At 45.5% G+C, this 25,767-nt stretch overlaps 1 protein-coding gene across 1 annotated transcript in view; it reads left to right on the forward strand.

Moving 5' to 3' along the window:
* Positions 1-25,767, forward strand: part of LOC115271148 (aldehyde oxidase 2-like) — a 107,771-nt gene that overhangs the window by 76,746 nt on the left and 5,258 nt on the right. The window contains exons 22-32 of the mRNA XM_029910525.1: positions 363-449; positions 979-1,170; positions 9,330-9,557; positions 10,895-10,990; positions 12,003-12,131; positions 13,018-13,092; positions 14,764-14,816; positions 15,425-15,539; positions 16,724-16,789; positions 23,821-24,009; positions 25,379-25,546. Of these exons, the coding sequence (XP_029766385.1) occupies positions 363-449; positions 979-1,170; positions 9,330-9,557; positions 10,895-10,990; positions 12,003-12,131; positions 13,018-13,092; positions 14,764-14,816; positions 15,425-15,539; positions 16,724-16,789; positions 23,821-24,009; positions 25,379-25,546 (1,398 nt within the window). The remainder of the gene's footprint in view (positions 1-362; positions 450-978; positions 1,171-9,329; positions 9,558-10,894; positions 10,991-12,002; positions 12,132-13,017; positions 13,093-14,763; positions 14,817-15,424; positions 15,540-16,723; positions 16,790-23,820; positions 24,010-25,378; positions 25,547-25,767) is intronic.

Raw genomic sequence — 25,767 nt, forward strand, 5'->3', positions numbered from 1 at the left:
TGAGGACTTTAGCCTGGTCTCCCACATACCAGGTAAGTGCTCTCACTACTATGTATAAGGGAGACCAGCTCCTTCTCCTCAGTTTTGTGAATGATGCCTACATCCCCTTGCAAATCTAACCCAAACGTTTATTATTTTGGCCTAAACTATATGGCAAATTTGTGTAGAATTCACAAATAGTTTCTGATAACCTGAAACTGCATTTTTCAGCAAATACACTATATGTCTGAAATATTTTGCCAAGTTCTAGTTCAGAAGTCTGAGCATCATGTTTAACTTGTATGCAGGTTGGTTTAGTTACAAAGAGCAAGTTGTCATAAATGACTGAAAAGACCTCTAATGTGTTGGTTACAATGTTACAGGTAGGATTTACAAATGATGGTAGAATCACAGCTGCAGATATTGAGTCCTACATTAATGCTGGATGTACTCTAGATGAGTCTGAACTGGTAAGTTCTTCTAATCTGGTGGTAACTTCACTAGCCACAAAACAGAAGGAAAATGTTCTGAACAGACTTATGTATGGTAAGAGTCTATTTTTGTTAAGTACGACTTTCTGGTTGCAGCAGAAATGCATCTGTGGCATGGATTTTTGTTTCAGGAGCCCCCCAAGGCTTCTGTCTCCTGTCAAGTTTAAAGAACATAGGAAGTACAAATTTGTGATTATAGTGAAACCTGCCCAAGACCCCATGCCTGTTATGTAACTTCCTAGTTGCTTAAACCACCTTACAGTCTGGGCTGATTCTTCCCTCACTCACGCTTGTTTTACACTAATGTCACTCCACTGACTTCAAGAGAGTTACTCTTGATTTACTGTAAGCAGCAGCAGCAAAATAATCAGGCCCCCTGAATAGAACTCTGCTCCACCTTTAAGCAACCAAATTGTGTCAGTTCCTTGTGTGGTTTCCTAACACAGGTTTCACTGTAATTCCAAAGGCAAAGAAACCACTTTAACAGGGATAATCTCTCCTACTACAGGTAATTGAGTATGTTGTGCTAAAAACGGATAATGCTTACAAGATCCCTAACCTCCGAGTCCGGGGACGTGCCTGCAAGACTAATTTGCCATCAAACACAGCGTTCCGAGGATTTGGCTTTCCACAAGCGTGTTTGTTTACAGAATCCTGGATAGTGACAGTGGCAACCCAAACTGGCTTGCCGCCTGAGAAGGTAAATGAACTGAGTTTAACAAATAAAATGAGACATAACGGGGGTCTGCTTCTGCTTCTACTCCTGCTCCCAAGTCAAAGGCAAAACTCCTCTGGCAAAAATATGGGGAGCTAGACCTTCACAAGCTCTTTCTATTGAAGTAGTTCATATTATGCCAGATCCTGTCACCTTTACTTGTGCTAAATAATATTAGTAAATAAATAGTAATATTATTTATTGATATCAGTGGGACTGTTCATGGAGTAATACACTATACAGTGACAGAATCTGTCAATGGAAGTTTATTTCTTCAATTTGAAGTCTCAACCCGCTGTGGTCAGCTTCACTATAATAGAGTCTCTGCCCTCTCCATCCCATCAGGTGTCTCTAGTTGCCTATCTGACATCTCCTCCTGAACATCTGGCTGTTGCCTGTAACTCCAACTGGACTTCTCATCATTCCTACCAACCCTTCTCCCCCATCTCTATTCTTTGTCTTCACCAACAACTCCAGTCACCTGGTCCTGTAATCTTAGTATCAAACTGACTCTTCTCTTAACTTGTCCCCTCATATCTAGATTCTCACTAATTCCCTTTCCCTCTCTTACTTTGATATCACCAATATCTACCCTTTCCTCCTGGTACCCACTACTAAAGTCTTTGTCCATGCCCTGGTCACCTCTTGCCTTGATTAGCATGCCCTCCCCCTGTCTGGCCTGCACCCCGCTTCTAGTCTATGGAAAGTATGGCTGCTAATGTAATTTTCCTTTCCCAGGACTCCAACAATGTTGCCTTCTTCTTCAAGTGTTGTCCCTGTGGGTGCTCCACTTCAGGTGTTGGTGCGTCCCAGCACCGTTGATCAGAGATTTTTGGTATCAGTGCTTGGTCGTGACATGCATGCGCAGTAGCCGTCTCGTGGCAGCATTGGAGTCTCATCTAGCATGCGCATGGCCCTTTCAGTTGCTTCTCAACCAACCTCAGCTGTAGACAGAGCTCAGGGCAGTGCAGCAGCTTCTTCCCCGTAGATAGAAAAAAGAGAAATATTAGTTAGATACTTTAGATAAGTTAGTTATAGTTCTTAGCATAGTTAGTAGTTAACTTGTTTAAAAAAATTATATTTGTATCCTCCCACTCCTTGCTCCTTTTGGAGCACTCTCTGAGACATGCCTGGTTCCCCAAGCTTTAAAAGATGCGGCTCCTGCCGAGAAGAAATGCCAAGATCTGATCAACCCTCGCTCTGGGTGAGATGTCTCGGAGAATCACACATACCCCAAAAGTGCGTTGACTGTAACAACCTGAAGGCGAGAGCCTGGCATGACAGGGACCTCCGCCTCAAGATGATCCTAATGGAGAAATTGCTACAACTGAGCCCTGACATGGGCCACCAAAAGCCCCTATCTAATGGCTCTCCGACCAGTTCAGAACCGACGAAGAGCACAGCTGAGTCCTCTAAAGAAAAGAGGAAGCGAGCATCAACCTCTCCGCAGAGGAAACTGCACAAAAAGAAACGGTCGCCTGCTAGGTCGTTACCTTCGGTTCCAACCACCTCTCAAGTCAGCTCTTACAACTCACCTGGCACCTCCGGCATGGGCCGTATCACTGAGCCCAAAGCACAAGTAACGGAGTCGAGACATAGGCATAGCCATGCCTCCTCCACGGCACCAACTACGCCGGCACAGGAAGCGGATCTGGCACTGAGCATGCCACCACCATTGGCACTGACAACAACCTCAGCATCACCGACTTATCGGTACTGCCTCCTCCGTCAGCACCGCCTCCTCTGTTGGCACCAACTGATATCACCACGATGGGTCCACCGGCACCGACAAAGGTGAGCCACAAGGTGGCGGCGCACTATTCAGCTCCTACAATAGCCTTGGCACTGTCTCCATGGGCACCGCAGCAATTCCTAACACAGAAGGATATATCGGTATCTTTGGTGCCCCAATCACCACTTTTTGGCACCAACAGATCTCCCCCAAGAAGCATCACCATGCAGCCCACTTTTCCCACGGCACCATTGGTACCATGCAACAGCGAGGCTAAGGACCAAGATGAAGGGGTCATCGCCCCACAACACTCCTCTCCTACTCAACATAGGCCAATTGGAGGACTACTGAGGACCAAAAGTCATCATAGACAGCCCACACGTCCCTGGTATGGACAACCATGGATGTGTCCCCCCATGGCGTTTCCCATGCAGTGACCACCATGGGACCTGTGGGCAGCATATAGAGCCCACTATGCCAGAACCTCATCACCATCCAGAGGCAAACTTAGGTCTCCTCCACTTTCCCCAGTGGCTACAACATCCATAGCCCCAGAGGATACAACAGAGGTCTGGAAAACGTGTCACCACCTCACAATTCTTTTTCACCTCCTGACGAGGCCATTATGCCACCTCAATCTACAATGGCTAACTGTTTTAAACAGTTTAAAGAACTGTTTAAGAGAATTGCGCTGAGCCAGGACATACCATTAGAAGAAGTCCAAGAAAATCAGCATAAATTGCTCCAAATTTTACAAACCTCATCTTCCTCAAAAATTGTACTATTGATAAAAGACACCATTCTGGAACCGGCTGAAACACTGTGGCAGACACCAGCCACCATCCTACATACATGCAAAAGGGCCTATAGAAAATATTATGTGCTGGCCAAAGGGATGGACTTCCTCTTTTCTCACCTGTCACCAAACTCACTGCTGGTCGAGGCAACAAATCATCGATCCAAACAGCCTCACTTTAAATCCACACCTCATGGTAAGGACCACAAACGACTGGACCTCCTAGGAAGGAAGGACTACACCTCATCCAAGTTGCAATTTAGGGTCGCTAACTGCATACTTGACAAAGTATGACCATGACACCTATGAGAAGCTATTTGAGTTCACAAATGACCTTCCTGAGGACAAGCGAACATAATTTAAGAAAAAGCAGCAAAGAGTCCTGTGGCACCTTATAGACTAACAGACGTATTGGAGCATAAGCTTTTGTGGGTGAATACCCACTTCTTCGGATGCATTTAAGAACGTACTCACTAACGGGCAATTGGTGGCCAGGACTGCCTTACAGGCTTCCCTGGACATTGCTGATATGGCAGCGCGTACCACAGCCACAGCAATCGTAATGCGCAGAGCCTCATGGCTCCTGTCTTCCGGCATCCCAAAAGAACTGCAACTCAATATGGAAGACCTCCCCTTCGACAAAGACAAACTATTCTCATCGAAGACCAGTTAGGTGCTGCACTCCATGAAAGACTTACACGTGACACTGCACGCTGGGCATTTACACACCACCTGCTAAAAGAAAGCTCTACCAACCTTACCACCATTCTAAAGGCACACTATTTAGTCTCCAGAATACTAGACCGTATGACAACAGACAGAGAAACAGAACACAATGACGCCAACCAGCTCAACCCCAATCAACAGTATCACAGCCACCATCTACTAAGCAACAGTTTTGAACAGTTGGTCAAGGGTCTGAGCGACCTTCCCCTCAAGACAATGCCACTTTGCCCATTTGGCCATTGACTGAGACCTTTTTACCAAGCGTGGGAGTCCATCACGAAGGACTGCTGGATCCTAGAGATCATGCGATCGGGCTATGCCATCCCCTTTATTTCTTGCCCATCTACCCTACGCCCTTCCTGGTCCCTCTTCAGGGACGCTTCTCACAAGCACCTATTAAGGCAAGAAGTACATCATCTACTGCAAGTAGGTGCCCTGGAAACAGTGCCTATGCAATACAGAGGAAAGGGCTTCTATTCCCACAATTTTCTGACCCAAAAGAAAAATGGATGATGGCGACCCATACTAGACCTATGAAAACTCAGCAAGTTTGTTTGCTCCCAGAAATTCAAGATAGTCACATTAAGCACGATAATCCCAGTGGTGGAACAGGGGGACTGGTTTTCAGCCCTAGGCCTACAAGATGTATATTTCCACATTACCATTCACCCAATTCACAGACTATTCTTCTGATAGACAGTAGGACACGAGCACTACCAATACAGGTTGCTTCCATTCGGACTGTTCACCGCACCGAGGGTCTTCTCCAAAACCCTTGCAGTTGTCACTGTGCACCTGCGAAAGCAAGGGATCATGTTTTTCCCGTGCCTATACAACTGCCATCTGAAAGACCCCAATCGGATAGTGACGTCAGTAATCACCCCAATGGACTACTGCCCTCTTCCAAACCCTCGGGCTGCAATTGAACATACAAAAGTCGACATTGATACTCACACAACAACTAGACTTCATTGGAGCACACCCTGATTCAGTTCAAGCCAGAGTGTCTCTACCGCGGACCAGATTTCTAGCAATAAAAAATCTCATAGAGACAGTTTACACCAGTCCACGAACCACAGCAAGAATCTGTCTACAGCTGTTAGGACACATGGCAGCCACCACATTTGTGGTAAAGCATGCAAGACTACACATGAGCTGTATCCAAGGTTGGCTGAGTTCAGTGTACAAACCCATCAAACACAGCCTCAACAAGACCGTAACACCACCTCCCGAGCATACGTGCTGGAACTAGGGGTGCTGGGGGTGCTTCAGCTCCCCCTGACTTGAAGTAGTTTCCATTATATACAGGGTTTACAGTTTGGGCAGTGCCCTTTGGTGGGCAAAGCAGGAGAATCTCTGCTCAGGGATCCCCTTTTATCAAGAACCACCCTCAATTATGATCACAACAGATGCCTCCTTGATAGGTTGGGGCGCACACCTCGATCATCATACAATCCAAGGCAGATGGTCACTAGCGGAGACAGATTTCCACGTCAACTTATTGGAACTCAGAGAGGTACGGAGCCTGCCTCCATTTCCTTCCACTCATAAAAAACGAGATTGTATGGGTGATGACAGACAATATGTTCTACATCAACTGACAAGGGGGAGCGCGATCCCACTCCCTATGTACCGAGGCCATAAAACTATGGAACTGGTGTATTCATCACCACATCGACATCTCATCCTCCTACCTTCCCGGATGTCAAAATACCACAGCGGACACTCTAAGCAGATGGTTCTCACAGGAACATGAATGGGAAATGAATTCCACAGTCCTACAAAATATATTTCAACAATGGGGGTTTCCCACCATCGACCTATTCATTACATCTCAGAATCACAAATGTCCATTATTCTGTTGAAGAGTGGGATTAGGACCTCAATCCTTAAGGGACGTTTTTTTCCTCACATGGGACACAGCGCTCCTATATGCATTCCCACCAATCCCACTAATCCCCAGTGTCCTGCACAAGATACAGAACTACAATGCCAAAATCATACTGATAGCCCTAGTGTGGTCCAGACAGACCTGGTACATGACAGTTTGCGCTCCATGAACTCTCCCATTGAGACCAAATCTCCTCTCATAAGCCAAAGGTCAGATCCTCCATCCAAACGGAGAAACTCCATCTAAAAGTGTGGCTCCTTCATGGTTCCAACAACACGAATTAACCTGTTCGGAACATGTCAAATGTGTTATTGAACAGCAGACGTACGTCCACACGCAATACTTACCTGCAAAAATGGAAAAGATTCTCCATCTGGAGTCAGAACAAACAAATCACTCCCAACACGATATCACTGTCACTACTGCTAGAATACCTCTTAGAGCTAAAGAACTCAGGACTAGCCACGAGCGCTATAAAGTACATCTCGCAGTGATCACCGCTTTCCATCATAAAATGGATGGATTCTCGGTATTTGCACACCTGACCACCAAACGGTTTCTCACTGGCGTACAGAATCTCTACCCAGAAGTACGCCAACCCATGCCCACTTGGGACCTAAACCTAGTTCTCAAAGTCCTTACTAGACCACCTTTTGAACCGCTGGCCACTTGCTCCTTGCAGCACCTCTCAAAGAAGGTGGCACCCTTGGTTGCTAGATGAGTGAGTGAGATAGGTGCTCTTATGGCTAATCCACCATATACTGTCTTCTTTAAAGACCAGATCACGTTGCGACCTCACCCCAAATTCTTCCCAAAAATAGCTTCACCCTTCCATATCAACCGACCTATTCATCTCCCCACATTCTATCCCAAACCACATGGAAGAACACAGGAGACCATGTTAAACACTCTAGATGGTCAACGTGCAATAGCATTTTACCTGGATAGAACTAAATCTTTCCACAAATCCCCGGGACTCTTCGTCTCGACAACATGATCCAAGGGCTTTGCTATATCTACGCAGAGACTATCTAAATGGATCTCGGGCTGCATCTGCTTATGTTATCAAACAAATAAGACATAGCCACCAATGGGGATCAGATCCCATTCTACCCGATCCATGGCAGCATCCATAGATTTTCTGAACAATGTACCCATCTCAGAGATCTGCAGAGAGTTACTACATGGGCCTCAGAACATACTTTCATTAACCACTAGACAATTATGCAAGACGCACAAGCTGATGCCATACTCGGTGTAACGGTCCTCTCCTCCACTATGCATACAATTCCAAAGTCCCCCCCAACCAGTGGTGAGGGACAACTGGTTCTAAAAGCGCTTTTAAATTTAACAACTGGTAAAACTCCGGCAGGTGTCCGCCCCACCCCCGGCTCCAGCTCACCTCCCCCTCCACCCTGAACGCTCCGCCCCCCTTCTCCTCCCCCTCCCCTGCTTCCCGCGAATCAGATGTTCGCACAGGAAGCTTGGAAACAAGCAGCGGCAGGTAAGCTGGGGGGGGGAGGGCGCGAGGAGGGCTCCAGGGAGGTGCGGCACGGCCCAGCCCAGCTCCAGCCGAGCGGCTCCCTCCGGCCGAGCGGCTCCCTCCGGCCCGGCCCCGCGGCTCCGGCCTGGCCCCGGCCGAGCGCCCCAGTCCCGGCCGAGCAGCTCCGGCCCTGTGGCGTGGCTCCGGCCCTGATCCTGGCCGGGCGGCGCGGCTCAGGCCCGGCCCCAACTCTGGGGACAGGGAGCAGGGCAAGTTGGGTAGGGGGTGGGGTCCTGGGGGGGCAGTTAGGGTGGGGGATCTTGGGAAGGAGTGGTCAGGGGACAAGGAGCGGGGGGGGAGGGTTGATGGGTTGCAGTTTCTGAGGGGGCAGTCGGGGGCAGGACATGGGTGGGGGTCGGATGGGGGGGGATGTACTCACCGGGCGGTTCCCTACCGGGTCTTTGGCGGCGGGTCCTTCATCTGCCAGAGCCGTGCCTCCGAAGACCCGGTAGGGAACCGGTTTCTAAGATTTTGGCAGCTCATCACTGCCCCCAACTATCGTGGACACTACTCTACAATCACCTGAAGTGGAGCACCCACAGGGACAGCACTTGAAGAAGAAGAGAGCGTTACTCACCTTGTGCAGTAACGGAGGTTCTTCGAGATGTGTCCCCCTGTGGGTGCTCCACTACCCACCCTCCTCCCCTCTACTTTGGCATTCGATACAAGCACTCTATGGTAGAGAAGGAACTGAAGGGGGCAGGCCACGTGCACGCTAGATGAGACTCCAACAGTACTGCAAGACGGCTGCTGCACACGCGCGTCCTGACTGAGCACTGCTACTGAAAATCTCCAGTCAACGGCGCCGGGATGCACCGACACCTGAAGTGGAGCACCCACAGGGACACACATCTCGAAGATGAGTAACCCTCTCTTCTCCCTACTTCTTCCCCCCATTGACTTTCTGTCCTTTACCACATCCCATGCAAGCTTTTTGGCCTCACCTACAAGGCCCACACAACCTTACCCTACCCTATGTTTCTACTCTAATTTCCACTGCCTATGCCCTTCCCAGCTCCCAGGCCTTGCTCCACCCTTTGCTTCCTTTTCCTGCTCTCAGCTTTGTGCTTCCTATAAAGCTGCATCCTACACTTATGACAATCTATTTCTCTGCCATGAGACTTCTCCTTCTTCCTTCAACTTCCCTCTTCAAGCAGCCTCTCCTCCTTTTCTCTCATCATTAATAATACTCTCATCCTCCCCAGGGCTGTTGTCATGTGTTTGGCCTGATAGTGCAAGCCTTACTTACACTGAGTAGTACGTACACATCTGAGTACTCCCATTGAGACTACTCCGGTACATAAGTACTACTTGGTGTGAGTAAGGCTGACAGAATCAGGCACTTCGATTACCAGTTCTTTAGGACAGGAAATGTGTCATTATATTTGTAAAGTGCTGTGCACACTTTTGGCACTACATAAATATTTTGTATCAGCTTATTCACCTTCTTTTTCAGATCAGGGAGATAAACATGTACAAAGGAGTTAATCTAACTCCCTTCAAAGAAGAGCTCGATGCAACAAACCTGGTGAAATGTTGGAAAGAATGTATGGAGAAATCTGAATACTACAGCAGGAAAACAGCTGTGGAAGAATTTAACAAGCAAAATTACTGGAAGAAAAAAGGGATTGCCATTATTCCTATGAAGTTTTCAGTTGGATTTAATGCTACACGGTACCATCAGGTAAGCTTTGGAAGTGCTGCCTTAAAGACGTAAGAGCTCCAGCATTCTTAAAGTATAAGAGGGAGCACAGCTGTCAAGGAAAGGGGAAGGAGGAGAGAGAGACACACCTGGGTATCTAATATGATAGACCCAAGTCTCATCACCAATTCCTTTCAGAAGGAATGTGCCAGATCTATGTAACTTGCTGTCCTCTCTGTAACCACTGCTATAACCACTCAACAACACTCTCCTCCCATAACCAGGAGTAGAACTGTGGATTCCTGATTCCAACATTCTACTGCTGTCTAGCAAATAATTGTGTAACTCACTAGCAAAATGTGTATCTTGCTGCTTCTGGTGGCTTGCCCACAAAAAGCATAATAGCTACATCTGTAGCTGAAGCAGTAGAGGCTTGTGCTGGGGATCTGAAGGTTCAAACCCTGCTGATGATCTTTGTGGGGTTCCTTATAGCTGCATGTGATGTAAATGTCTGATTTTTTGTAGTTTTGCTTTATGTAAATTACATGGTCACAAAATATCCTTCACAATAGGTTTGATATTCTTAAACAACCCCAAAATATTCTAATCTATGAGTTACAGTGCAATGCACAACAAAATCCAGGTGTTTCACATTTCACTCATTTCAGTTGCTTGTGTCACAAGTTGGCAAGTTTGCAGGTTGAAAGCTCTGAGGGAGTTTCAGATAATTCACCCCACAATGGCTACAGTAAAAGAACATTGAGGCTGTGAGTTACATACACAAAGAGGGAAATTCACCCTTGTGCAGAGGATCAGTACAAGACTAGGCACCATTAAGTTTCACCTAAGGTCTCAAAATAAGGCTTAAATAGGACTTAAGTAGTTCCTTGGTCTTGTGCTGACTTTCTGCACGGGTTGAATTTCAGCCTACCTTCCGCAAGGACCAGCAGCGCAGCATCAGACACTGCTTCCTTCTCTGATTGGGAATGAGGGGGAAATGGAGTTTGATGCTAAAAATACTTCACAACAGAAGTGAGATGATGACTAGGCTCAGTCGCCCAGTTTCACAATGATAAAAAAAACTTAAAAAAAATAAAAAATAATTGTTGAAATGAATGATTGCAGTCCTTGCAGAACTCCAATTAACAATAAACTACTTCGCTAAATGGCTCCTCATCCTCAATTGCTAACTGCAAGAAGCTTGCTGTTGTCAGACAGCTGGAGGACTCTCTCACTCTCCTAACAACACCCTGATTGCTGTGCCCTCTGGGAGTGAAATCTGACTCCATCCCTGCACTTGTTGGTACATCCCCTTGTTAAAAGGGTTTTGTATTAGCGTCAGCCTTAATGAATTAACAATTTTCTGTTGTTTTTCTTAGGCTGCAGCTCTGGTCCATATCTATACAGATGGGTCTGTGCTGGTGACTCATGGTGGAATTGAAATGGGACAAGGAATTCACACCAAGATGTTGCAGGTTAGACAGGAATTAACCATTTGAATGAAGATGAAAATACGAGAAAGATATGTGATTGTATCAGTAGAGAAGGTGAATGGCACTCGGCGGTTCTGCAGGGAAACCCTACAACAGCCAAGGTCAGGATGGAGGCTCAGGTCGAGGTTTATGTTGCGTTACTGCTTTTGAATTACGGGTAACACCAGACTTCAGGAAGGCGTAAGTTCAGAGACTAATGCCCAGATCCACAAAGGTATTTAGGCACCAAATGTACAACACAGCAGATGACAAGGACCCAAAACGAGGGGGAGACTCAAATTATTCATGCGGGAAACTAAAATGATGTGGGGTTAATTCCTTCAATGTAAATAGCTATCTCTATAACCTCAGCACCAAGATTCTGCATTTCTGATATAAATACCTGTAAACCATGAAAGTGTGGAGACACCAAACGTAGGTAGAAAGTAGGTAATTTTGGGACTGCAATTAGGTATGCTGATGAGGTATATCTATGACAATCACATTGTAAATTGGGCATATGAACTTACCTAATAATTTCAAATGATTTGGTTAGGCAGAAAGAAGGGTGAGATTTCAAATCCAATAGAAAAAGAGCTAATCATTATATTTAAAATCTGGCCCAAAATATTCCATATGCAACAAAAGTCAAGTTAGAGAGAACAGCTCATCCAGGAAAAGATCTGAGACAAAACTCTCCAACCCACCCTATATCCACCACCTTCTCCAAGAAAAAGGTAGGAAAATGTAGGATATAGGAGAATTTTCTTTAATTTAACTGTTCCCAGCTGTCTCCACCTCTTATTAAGGCAATTATATGCATGTCATCAGGGTAGATCTGTAAAAAAACAGCAGTTGACTAAGATTTCAGTGATTGGCATTGTCAAAGTAACACTAGCCATCCCCTGTCAAGCTTGGTCTTGTGTAGACATAGCAATGCTAGTGCTCTTTTTCTGGAGTCAATCCTATTTACCCTCAGTGGAACTGGATATCGTTTTGTTTACTTTACTTACAGGTTGCCAGCCGTGAACTGAAGGTACCATTGTCATATGTACACTTTTGTGAAACAAGCACGATAACTGTGCCTAATGCGATAGTCACAGCCGGATCGATTGGCTCAGAGGTCAATGGGAAAGCAGTCCAGGTTACATTTTTTATGAATTATTACTATTTTTATTGCTTCTTTCAAATAATGCATATTGCTCTGAACGTTTGCACATTATTCATCGTTGTAGTTTCTGAGCACCACTAATAGAGCATATCAGTACCCTCACCTGAGTCTCTCTTGCTTGTTTGTCACATGAGCAGTTTAAGGCAGGGCAAATTACTGAACTAGTACTAGCTCACAACTTTTTCCTCTCTGCTTTCCTGTATCAGCTCTGAAGATGCTTGTGCAGGATTTAGTCAGAGGAATTGACTGGTCCTCGTATCACCATGGATACTTAAACATAAGCTGATAAAAGAGTCCAGGATATATTTCATGTGCATCTGGTGACATGATTACTGTCAGAATGAAACACCTTTGCCTTTTTATGTACTTTGGGCCAGCTCCTGCTGACACTACTGTAAATTGACCAAAGCTAGTGACATTATATCGGTGTAAAATCAGTAGGAGATCAGAGCCAGGCTCTTTGTCTTCTACTTGGTGATGGCTTCAGTTAAACATGGGTGTGCAGATGGGTTAGTTTCACCAGGACAGACACCAGTGCTGCTCATCGATAAGCACTGCTTTTGTGGCTGGCCAGCTAGCAGAACACGGAAGAGGGGTTTAGATGTTCATGAGGGTAATGGAATGATGGTACTCAGAATGACTCTCTGACACAAATCAAACTCGCCTTGAACAGCCTTTGGTCGAAGGCAGCATGGAGCAAAAGTGGGTAGAGGCGGACTGGAGAGAGACCTGGCAGGGTATCACTGCCATATTAAAGGCTATAGCGTTTTGAAATTTCAAAGCAGATGTTGCTGCTGCTGCTGTTGTTGAATTCATCTTCTTTTCTCTGTTCATTGTTTCCCACCTCTCTCCTCTCCAGAATGCTTGTCAGATTCTTCGGAAACGCCTGGAGCCCATCATTAATAAAAACCCCGAAGGGAAATGGGAGGACTGGGTCAGTTCTGCTTTTTACATGACTATAAAAAACCATGGGCTAGGGTGTGGGCTGATAAATCATGGGCTATACTATGGCATCTAGCAACAGCCCTGAGTAGGGAGCAGCGTGGAGCCCACTGCCCCAGGGGGAGCTCAAGAGGGATCGTGCCTCAGGATGGATGGTGCATCCTGCTCCCCCCTGACATGACCGGCAAATTCCTTAAATAGTCCCTGGCTCTTGCATGGGGTGCCCTTGTGCCGTCCTCTCCTATGTATCCAGACAGGGGCCAGGAATAACCTGGCCTTATATGGGAATGGGATAGGAGCTGAGGAGTGTTGTCTATGTATATAGCAGCATAGATGCATCAGCTGTGCAGTATTCATCAGAACTCAGTCCTGGAATGGGAGGCCATGCAGCACTGTTTGGAAGGGGATGGTGGTAGGTGTAACTGCATTCCTACCTATAACCCTGTGAAAATCACGCTGTTCTATTTAGTGATGACAAAACATTTATTAATGGATGTACTGACATATAATGACCATCCCCCAAATCTCCAGAACATCATGTCATCATCTTTCTGCCCATTGCAGAATAAAGTTCTCACCAGAGGACTACAATCCAAAGCACCTCTCCCCTGGAATAGGCTTGTCTAGTTAGGCCTGCACCGGATACCACTTCATCTCTCCATCACTGCTGCTGGATGCATCTACCTTGTTAGTGTCCATTATACCAAGATCAGCTGTCTCCTTCCTCTTCCTGCAGCATTTCCCAGCACATCACTACTGTACCATTGTCATAGACGTCAGGCTGTTCTTCGCCACAGCTTTCCTTCTAATCCTTTTTCACCTGCCTTCCCATGCAGTTTTAACCACCCCTGAGTATCTGCCCTCTATGACACAAATACCTAATAAAAACCCACTTCTCTTTAAACTAAGATGCAATTGGTTCTGCACGATTGTTCAAGCTTCTAAATTATTAGTAGTGGAAAATATTTCTAGTATGGCAGTGCCTAAAGTCCCCCATCAGGACTAGGGCCCCATTGTGCTGGGTGCTGTACAAACCTAGAAAAGAGACACTCCCTGCCCTGTGGGGCTAACAGGCTAAAGAATGCTTCTCAGACATACTTTGGGGGAGGGTTGTTCCTTCACCTTACCTTCCTGGTTTGAAATAGAGTGTATCAGATTACTTATTATGATTTCTTCTGATTTTAATTCATTAATTAACCACTACACTGAAGTTAGTAGGGTTATGGGTTTGTATCAATGTGCATAAACATTTTCTGATTAATTCTGCTGAAAAGCATGAAGGTATTTGCTAACTGTGGTAAAGTCCGAGTGAGAGTAGTATGGTCTAGTAGGGTGAGAACTGAGAATGAGCAGTTCTAAATTCTAATCCTGCCTCTGGTGCTGACTCCCTCTGTCACTACCGGCACGTCACTAGGCCTGGTCTGTGTTAGAAATGAACTTATTTAAAATGTTACACCAGCACAACCCCCTAATGCAGATGCAGTGAAACTGATTTAAATCATGCTTAGTGCAGTAACTTCCATTCTCTATCATTTGGGTTTCTGCTGTCCCATTCTGCATCCTAGTGCTCCCCACTGTTACTTTTCTGTAAAAAAAAAAAAAATTATTTTATTTCTTTACTTAAATTTCTATTCACCTTTAACACTAAATGTTCCTATTGCAGATTACTGAAGCTTATGATCAAAGTGTGAGTCTTTCAGCTACTGGCTACTTCAGGTAAGGAATACTGTTAGTCTTTCTGAAATTACTGGCATCAAGGATCATAGATGTGGACCTTGGGGGTTTGTCAAATGAGGATAAGAGTCTCCCCTCTCAGCCTCCCCAATCCTTTCACTCTCCCCCTTTCCTTCTCTATTGAAGGCCAAATCCTGCACCTAGCACACAGTTCACATAAACAGGTTGCATGTTGGGCGATGGCAGGGGATAAATCTCCTCCCCAGGCCATGCTCACTGGCCACTGCTGCATCTCCCGCCCTGTGCTAGGTGTTTGCAAGATGGGACCATGTAGTTTTCTGCACAGCCTCCCATCATGATGGGACATAGAAAACCTATCCTGAGATGTGCTCCATGATACCTAAGAGTCTGGGCCACCTTCTGGCTCTCCGTCTCCTTCTGTGCAGCAGAAACACAGCAATGCTGCAACACTGAGGCCTTCTTCACCACAGCCTGTGAAAACAGCTGGCTTAGAACAGGATATTAACCTGGTCTTGTCACATGATTTCCATGACAATCTGCTGTGCAATGGAGAGGGTGGTGGTGGTGGTGGTGGAGGAGATCAAATGCCATTGCTCACTCAGTCTGAAGGATGTTCTTACTCCCACCAGAGGCTATATGGCAAATATGAACTGGGACACCGGGGAAGGCCAGGCTTTCCCATATTTTGTTTTCGGAGTTGCTTGTTCTGAAGTGGAGATTGACTGTCTGACAGGAGATCACAAGGTAAATGGTGCCTTTACGTACACATTGGTTAGATTCCTATATGTCTCCCTCCAGAGCTACATTGATGTAGTTATTTTTCCTCTTGCTTTTTTTGCTGAGAAGGGAGAAATGGCATTCATTTCATGTTCTCAGCAGAGTGCCAAGATAACTCTAAATGGCTCTGTCATTCTCAATCTCGTTTGTTAACATTCTAGAAAGAAGATCTGGTGCTAACTAATGAGACTAAGGATGAGAAAGTCCAATAGAACAGAAGATGATAAAGAACAGCTTAATATAATATAATATAATATAATATAATATAATATAATATAATATAATATAATATAATATAATATAATATAACCACCTTATTTTGTGGCTTTTAAATGAGACCTGATAGACTGAACCTGCCCACAAGGGCCAACTGTGCAACAATATCTGCCCAGTTAATTAGTAATGATCCCCTATTGCACATGGTTTTATTGAAGCAATCGAAGGCATTGCCACATAAAGGGGGCAATGCAGAGGGGCACCAGACAAAGAACAGTTCCCAAAGGCATTGTTTTTGTGTAATATGGAGACAGGCAGAATGGCTCCAGTGATACTGAGGGAAGCACATTAGGAGCGGCAACTACCATGCCTCTCACAACTCATAGGAAGTGTCTGGCACCATGGGTGGGGCTATGCCTCCCCCACACCTTGTGCTACTCATGTGCAGACACCTTCTCCCACCAGTTAGCAGTGCAGTGGGAGCAGACACTATACCTTCTTCAAGTATAGCACAGTGGCCACTCGTCTGATTTCCTTCTTCAGGCACAATGCCCCTTGCAGCACTTCTAGACTCACAACCTAACACAGGCACTAGCTAACCACCACAGTCCAAACCTTGGGCTTCTACCAAGAAAGCAAGCAACAAGTTCGTTCTGGGGCTAATGTTCAACCTGCTCCTTAACTCAGCCCAGGGTGCTAATGTTGCATTTCAGTTGCCATATGCTCCTGGGTGTTCACCAAAACCACTTCAAACAGATTAATCCCTTGTCAGGCCAGGGCCTTTGAAGCTTGCTTCTGTGCTTCAGAATAAATCTGCAATACTTTGCTGTCACCATGGAATATTATTTTATGGCATGGGGTTCGCATTCTTTAAAACCTGCTATTTTTATTGCTTGTAAAGTATGTACCCACAACAGTTTATATTTGTTTAACAGAACATCAGAACAGACATTGTCATGGATGCTTGTTTCAGCATAAATCCAGCTGTAGATATAGGACAGGTATGTACCAATACTTCCATATGTACGCTTGTCTGTAGATGTTAGTGATAGCTTTTTCTTACACCAAAATACTTTCCATTAAGAGAGCCATTCCAGCGTCCACTGAAGTCAAGGGGAGACTATCCATTGGCTCTAATAGGTGTTGGATTGGGCTCGGAATTAGGCAATATTTGCTTTTTGTTGCACGTGTTGATGATAACAAGTTAAGTGGCCTGCTACTGCAACATGCTGAACATTTTCTGAAGGGTGGTGAGTGACTACGGGTCCTGTAGACATCACTGGGAATTGAGCCCTTACAGAAAGCACTTGGCATACCACAGGATTAGGTCACAAATCCCTCTTGTTGTCTCGTCTTCATCTTCACCTCACCCTACACCAGGGGTCGGCAACGTTTGGCACGCGGCTCGCCAGGGTAAGTACCCTGGCGGGCCGGGCCAGTTTATTTACCTGCTGACGCGGCAGGTTCAGCCGATCACGGCCCTCACTGGCCGCGGTTTGCCGTCCCGGGCCAATGGGGGCGGTGGGAAGCCGCGGCCAGCACATCGCTCGCCACGCTGCTTCTCGCCACCCCCATTGGCCCGGGACAGCGAACCGCGGCGAGTGGGGGCCACGATCGGCCGAACCTGCCGCATCAGCAGGTAAATAAACCGGCCCGTCCTGTCAGGGTGCTTACCCAGGCGAGCCGCGTGCCAAACATTGCCGACCCCTGCCCTACACAGAAAGCAAAAATAATTCCTGAAGGCCAAATCCTGGTCCCATTTAAGTCAATTGCAATACACTGTTGACTTCAATGGGACCAAAATTTGGCAATACGTTTTCTGGTAGTGGTAATACAGATCAGAAAAATGATTTTTCTTTTACCAGGGTGGGTGGTTGTTAGTTTGTTTTTAACATCCTTTCCATGCCAATGTTGGCACACAGCAGGGAAATCAGTCTCTTCCATTCCTCTCTGTCATTTGCTGCTACTTCCAAGTGCTCTGTGGTGTTGAGATTGACTATCCTGCCATCCATGCTAAGGGTTCTTCTTAAAGTTTCTTTTGGAAACCCTCATTTCCTCACACCAGTTGGTTTCCACTTGACAGTTAATGTGGGAGTCTGTGTGTTGGCATCTAGAGTATACGGCCCAAATATGTCCAGCGCTTCCTTCTGATTCTGGTGGAAATGAGCTGCTGGTTGGTGATTTCTCAGATCTCTCCATTGGTGATGACTTTCCACCCAATGCCAAGAATCTTTCATAGAGAGACAAGGTGGGTCAGGTAATAGCTCTTATTAGACCAACTTCTGTTGGGGAGAGAGACAAGCTTTTGAGCTTACACAGAGCTCTTCTTCAGATCTGGGAAACTAAGGCCATGTCTATTCTACACAGTTAAGTCAACATAAGGCAGCTTACATCGACCTAACTGTGGAGGTGTACACACTGCAATGCTCCTCCTGCCAATTTAACTCTCCTGCTACGCCGACATAATAAAACCACGTCGACGAGAAGCATAGCGCTTAGGGCAATGTAGTTAGAGTGACGCAGTGTCAGTGTGGACACTGTGTTGCTTACATTGCCCTAAGTGGCCTCCAGGAGGTGAGCGCTCTGGTCACTGTTTTGAACTCTGCTGCCCTGCAGACAGGTACGCAGACATGCATCCCTCCCCTTTAAAAGCCCAAGGAAGTTTTTGAAATTCCTGTTTGTGGCGAGCTCACATAGCTATTGCCCAGCTGAGCACGCAGCAAACACGCTGCTGCCTGGAGTACACGGGAGGTGGTGGATCTCCTGGGTCTGTGGGGAGAGGAGGCTGTGCAAGTGCAGCTCCACTCCAGCCGCAGGAACTTGCTCAGGGCATGGAGGAGAAAGGCTATGATAGGGACATGCAGCAGTGTCATCTAAAAAAATCAAAGAGCTGTGGCAGGCATAGTAGAAGGCAAGGGAGGCAAATTGTCCCTCTCGTGCAGAGCCGCAGAAATGCCGCTTCTGCAAAGAGGGGGCTGGGGTCAGAGAGCTGGTATGGGTGGGGGGCTGGTCGGGTGAGCAGTCAGGGTGGGGGCTGTGTGGGAAGGTTGGGGCTGGAGTCAGAATGGTGGCATATGGGTGGGGGGCCGGTGGGGGGAGCAGTCAGGATGGCGGCCAGGGTGCTTAGCCTCAGGTTGTCGGAAAAGAGGGCATGATTTTAAGGAAGAATGAAAAGAAACAGAATTAAAACTCTCCCTGGACAAGTAAAAACACCACCACTGGCATTCACTTTTTCATATAGATGTAAACTGAGCAGCGTTAAATTATTGATGGAGGGAGGAAGTAGAATGGTGCAAACGAACAATGCCAGGCTCGGCACGCTACAGCAATACACATCACTGTGGCTTATTGTTAAAATGCTCCTTCAAGGCCTCCCTCAGCCGACTAGCTCCCCCGTTGAGCTCTTCTTACATCCTTGTGTTCATAACACACAGCACAATACTGAAGAGCAGTGCAGGATCCATGCTTTCTGACAGGAATGGCTGACTTGTGGTTACCAGGGCAGTTGAAAAGCAGCTGGAAACCTAGTAGGATGCCCATGGAATGATGGGATTGAGAAATCTGCATCATGTGACGCTGAACCTGCCCCTATGAGGCATTGCAAATGCTTCCCAAAACACCCTGCAGGGCCAGTTGCACAGTGGGATAGCGACCCACAATGAACTGCTCTCTGTGTCGATTCAAGAGCTGCTACTGTGAATGTGCTCTGCTAACACAAGGTGCACACTGTGGACATGCAACAGAGGTTTAATTACAGCAGTTGCTGTACATCAACATAACTTGTCGACTTAACTTTGTAGTGTAGCCATAGCCTAACTCAGAGAGTCACTGTTAACCTTGAATGGTCCCTTGAAATATGTTTTAACTACTTATGCTAAACAATCTGTTCCACCTTGTAATTAACAGGCCACCCTCACCCACCTTGTCTATCCTGGGACCAACATGGCTACAACAACACTGCTTGCAGAATCTTTCAGAGGCAATTATTTTCAAAGACATCTAGTTTTCTAACGTTTTAGAAGATCCCTAGCTCTTGCAGCTGCATGTTAGCATCAAGAATATGTTTGAATTTTTTCCATACATTGTTGAGTTTAGTAAATGCTGGGGATGCCTTTCCTATCTTTGATGTCACTTCATCCTTGAGGTCTCGATTAGTTAATATGGTGCTGCCTAGATAGATGATCTGTTCTTACTTTCTTGTTGCCTTCTAATGTGACATTACTGCTTGAAGCCTGAGTTTCAAGCATGTTTGTTTTGGCATAACTAATTTTAAGCCCTGTTTGGCCTGCTATTTTTGTCAAGTTGTCTGTCTTTGTGACTTTTTGGGAGTGTCACTCAGTAGCATAATATCATCAGCACAGTCTAGCTCTTCTAGGCATTTGCCATCTACCCAGGGGTGAAAGTAGGCCAGTGCGGGCCGGTACAGCATACCGGTAAGAAGCCGGTACCGGCCTGTACGCAGCCAGTGTTAAAGCGCTGCCACCACTTTTGCCCGCCCCTGTCGGTGGCCCTGCTGGTAGGGATCTTACTGGCAGGGCCACCGACGGTGGGAGCAAAAGGAGCAGCTGCCCCAGGGCTGGCGATTTTAAAGGGCCTGGGGCTCCCCACTGCCACCACCACTACCATGACAGTGGCCAGAACCCCAGGCCCTTTTAAATTGCCACCAGAGCCCCAGGCGGTGTGGGCCTGGCAGCATGGATGTGCTGGCTGGGAGAGGCTGACTCCAGCCCCGCCCCTTCCACCCGAGGCCCCACCCCTTCCGGGGGCCCAGAGCCAGGCCCCCGTACCAGTAAGTGTTTAATATTACTTTCACCCCTGCATCCACCCATGTTATACCACCATATTTGTTGTTAATACACTTCTTCATTATCCAGTCTATTGGAATGCCAAACAGTTGAAATAAAATGCAGCTCTGTTTCGCACCATTGTTCACGCTGTACTCTAGTTGTTCCCCTTACCGAACACTTCACATGTCTGTACATAGCCCTGATGATGTTGATGACTTTAGATGGGATTCCACAGCACCGAAGACTATTCCACAATGTATGTCTGTGCAGGCTGATTTTTTGAAAATCAATGCAATTGATGAAGAGGGAATCTGGCCATTCTATACATTCTTCTGTGATGGTTCTTAGTGTGAATATCTGACCTACACAGGATCTCTGCGACCTGAATCCAGCCTGTTCTTCTCTGAACTTTGCATCCCCTGCCTCTTTCATCCTGTGTAGTAACACACTGCAGAAGGCTTTCCCTACAACAGAGAGTAGTATAACTCCTCTCCAGCTGTTATAGTTAGTTAGATCACCCTTTTGGGGTATTCTCACAATGATTCCACTAGTCAGAAGGGATCTCTTTTTCCTAAACTTTATTGAACAGCTCTGTCAAGTACATTTAGCATTTCTGCTGTATTTGATCATCTCCCACTGCTTTGTTATTTTTCAGCTTTTTCAACTCCTTTTTTTACCACTGTTGTAGTCTAAATTTTTCTAGCTAATACACTTTGTTTTTCACTCAGTTTGATCGCATAGTTCTGTGACTGGATGTCATTCTTTAACAAACTCAAATGTAATTGAAAAAGTCACTGGTCCTGAGTAGATCTCTCCTTTAAAGTTCAGGTCTATAGCTTTTGGTGTGGATTCATATATTTACACACTGGGCCAAATTCAGCAGTAACAAAAACAGAGGTGTGTGGCACATGTTGGGCAAAGGTTGGTGTAAATGGGAAAGTAGTGTAAGTTACACTGATGTGGTATTAGGGGATGTGACAGGCTCTCCGGGGTGCAATCTGGGACTGCGGGACTGCTGTGCCCCCTTAACTCACTAATATGGGTTGTCTCTCACAATGCCTTACTGGAGACAAGCAACAAACCCCTCCAGGTGCTGTTACCACTCAGTACAACCGCATGTGGAGACCCACATCCAGCCAGATTGCGTGATTGTTCCCAGAGCTTCTCATGAATCACGCAGAGAGAGGCACCAGCCTAATCCCCCCCAGCTCCCAGCCTTGTACCACCGGAATATACCATCTTGCACTGCTCAAGAGTCAAGACCTTTTCTTGAGCAATGCAGGTTTACTAATTGGTTCACCACTTCATCAACGGAAAGTGTAGGGTGACCAGACAGCAAATGTGAAAAATCGGGATGGGGGTGGGGGATAATAGGAGCCTATATGAAAAAAAGACCCCAAAATTGGGACTGTCCCTATAAAATCGGGACATCTGGTCACCCTAGGAAAGTGGACATACGCCAGCCTTTGTAACCTGAGCAGATTTACCAAACACTTCAGTCAAACTCACTGGTAAGGATAAACATTAGACTAAGTTTATTGATTACAAAAATGGTTTTTACGTGATCATAAGTGATAAGTCAGAGTAGTTACCAAAGGAAAATAAAAGATAAGCACACAGTCTAAATTCTCAACCCTATTAGACGGGGCAATATCTGGACTAAGCAGTTTTTGTCACCCCACTGGATACTGCAGGTTGGTTACAGTCTATCATAAGCAGGCTCTCACTGTTAGCCTGGGGATCAATCTCCTCAGCTCCAGTGTTCTCGTTGCCTTCAGCATTGGTAGGGGAGGAAAAAGGACAAACCATGCGGCCTCTGTTCCCTATTTTATATCCTCATTCCATATGCATGGAGAACACAAGTCCAGGCATGTCTGTGGTTGTTGCTGAGTCACCAGGCAAGGTTGAGCAATTCCCCTGGTGTGGCCTTGTGTAAGTGAGTTATTGAATTGTAACTCCCCTGCTGGACAATGACTGTTGATGGTTGTTTGACACCCACCTGGGCATTGTTTACCTCCCTTGTTGTTGTTGATACCTTATATGGCATACTTTATATGAAATATCACAGTTATATATAAATGATGAATATGGGGGTTACATGGTGCTCCCTCAAGAAATAGAGGGTCACAGGGGGTAAGCAAAAGATTTATTTACAGAGCAGAAAGGGGTATGGAGAAGGACGAGCAGCTAGCAGGATGATGTAAATAAGATAAAGGATATGAGACCTGCCTTATCTTATGCCCTCCTGTTATTGGCTTTTCCTTCTATATCTGCCGTCTCTCTCCTTTAGCCAAAAAGTGACTCCTGTTATACATACCCAAGAATTGCAAATAGGTGCAAGTTGCACTACTTTACTATTTACTCCCATTTTATGTCCAACTTGCACCACTCTTTGTATCACCACTGAATTAGGTCCAGACATTACTATAGGAGTTGCACAGGTATGAATTTGGCCTATTTTCAGATTGCATTCAACCTTTTGTTGTGGGTTAAACCTTGTTGATATGGATGAGGTGTGGTTGCCACCTTACCTTCAGGATAAATGTAAAGAAGCCATTGTAACCAGGTGGTTGAAACAATAGCAGTAGCACCCAGAACACAGACACATGGAAAAGCAGACTAGATGCTGAATCAGGTGGCCCAAGTGTTCAGGGAAACAGGACTATGTACATTCTTTGTGAGCACACAAAACTGCATCAAAGAAATACCTGATGATTGTCAATTTCTCCTCCAAAATGGAACAATTTACAAGACCCCTAATTTTTGGCTAGCCACTCAGATTAAAAGAGGTAACGCTGTCAAATAAAAGTGTCTGACAACTTTTCTAGGAAGAAAGGTCAATTGTCATCCACAATTCCTTTTTCAATGTGTGTTAGATTGAATTAATTATTTATATTACAGTTCTTGGCCAAATTCTTGGTCCTGTGAATAGAGCCATTGAAATCAGTAGGCCAGATTCTGCTCTCAGTTACACCAGTGTAAATCTGAAATAACTCTATGGACATCACTGACTTTATTCTGGATTTACACTGGGGTAAGGGAGAGTAGAATTTGACCCAGTGGGAATATTTGTGTGAGTACAACTTGGTCTCATATGGTCCTACTTAGTTTAGCATTTGTCTTTGGCCCAGTTGCCATGGAAGGAAAAGAGCCAGTTAATGTTGTAGATCTAAAAGTTTAGTTGTATTCACATTTTTATCTTTTAATGGGAATGAAAGTAGAAACTGTGTTCATTTTTTCCTCAGATTGAAGGTGCCTTTGTTCAGGGGGTTGGACTTTATACAATGGAAGAAATAAAGTTCTCCCCAGAAGGAGAGCAGTACACTCTGGGTCCAGATACGTATAAAATCCCTGCTGTCTGTGACATACCTGAACAGTTCAGGGTTTACTTGCTGCCAAACTCCCGAAACCCAATTGCCATCTACTCCTCCAAGGTAAACAAACCAACTGTGCTGTATAAAGTCATAGCAAGTTCTGCACGTTACCCAAGTGCACATGTGGTGTATGTATTTTAAAAGTGCTTTCCAGCTGTTGCAATATTACAGGTGTCAGAGATGTTCCCTATACTTAAAATGGGGAACACCACAGGCCCCAGTAATACCTTTAGAACCAGAAGGACCTTTATAAGTTCACCTGCTGTGAGAAAAAGGGTAATTTTCATGCATTAATTTATTTTGATTTTTTGTCTTTCTTCTTCTTCTGTATTTGTAAAATTACAGTAATACTTAGGAAACCTCATCTGAGATTGAAACTCAAGTGTGCCAGATGCTGTACATACACATAGTAAGAGACAGAGCTTGCCCTGACGAGCTTACAATAAACACAGGGTGGTAGAAAGGAAGAATTATTATCTCCATTTTACTGATGGGGAAGTGAGGCAAAGAGAGATTAAGAGGCTTGCCCAGTCTCTCACAGGGAAACAGAATACAGATCTTCCATTGTCTTATCCACAAGGAACTTCCTTCATATCCTTTCCATCTTGTGTTGTAAGGGTAAATTCATCCCTGTGCAGAGCCAACCCAAGGCTTATGCACCAATTACATCCTCAGAGTAGAGTTTAAGTGGGACTGTAATGGTGCGTAGGCTTGTGCTGGTAAGAGATGCAGATGTCCAGTGCCCCAGCCTAGTATCTGGAGGAACTGCATCTGAGGCATGGGAATTTCCAGGAGAAAGTTCACTTTGGATGCCTACTAGGGATGAATATCTTTAATAACTTAGAGCAAATAGACATGTTCTAGTGGAGATGATGCTAGGGACAGAAACCATCACAGTTCTTTGGAGAGATTAAGCAATGCAAACTTTATCCATTCAGGAACTGGAATAAAGAAAGGAAGGCTGCCTAGTTCTGTTTCATCATATACAATGAAATCCACTTATAAAGAATTTGGATAGATTGGAGGTGTATTTATACTGAACGTTCTGAATGGTTTCATTGCTTTGCAGGGTAACAGATGCAATCCAAGTCAGAGTGAACCTTTGCTTAGAGTGGAGATGTGCTATGAATTAAAAAAAAAAAAAAAAAAGTTATGAGCCAAATCCTTGTCCTCAACTCTTGTATGTCTTGGAGCACTCAGAGCCCTGAGGAGATTTACTGTGTCCAGCTGTGTTGATATAAAACTTAGTGTCTGAGCCAGCTCTTCAGCAGGCCTAGCTCCATTGACGTCAATTGGCCAGATCTTCAGCTGGTGTAAATCGATGTAGTTTCAATGGAGCTATTGCAATTTGTACCAGTTAAGGATCTGGTCCCCTGTTGTCAGTCAGTTTCTAAAGCAAACCTATGTGTCTGCCTTTGTTCCCTGCCAGGGGATGGGCGAGGCAGGGCTGTTCCTGGGATGTTCTGTGTTCTTTGCTATCTGGGATGCAGTGGCTGCTGTGAGGAAGGAAAGAGGATTAACCGGGACCTTCATCCTGAACAGCCCCCTGACGGTTGAGCGGATTCGAATGGCCTGTGCTGATAACTTTACTGACATGGTAATGGGTTTCTTAATTAATTCTTTGGAAACATTACTGGGTTAGCCTCCTCCTCTTCCTTACTTCATGTCTTGATTATGAATTATTCTGTATTCACACAAATTCATCATTGAGCTGCATCTTTTTTACGTACTGCATTACACTCACTGGAGCCTGCATTTTATTTAGTTGACTATACTTTTTTTTTTTTTTTTTTTTTTTTTTTTTTTTTTTTTTTTTTT

The sequence above is a fragment of the Terrapene carolina genome, unplaced genomic scaffold (genome assembly GCF_002925995.2).
Source record: "Terrapene carolina triunguis isolate 2854851 unplaced genomic scaffold, T_m_triunguis-2.0 Scaffold62, whole genome shotgun sequence".
Taxonomy (NCBI): Eukaryota; Metazoa; Chordata; order Testudines; family Emydidae; genus Terrapene; species Terrapene triunguis.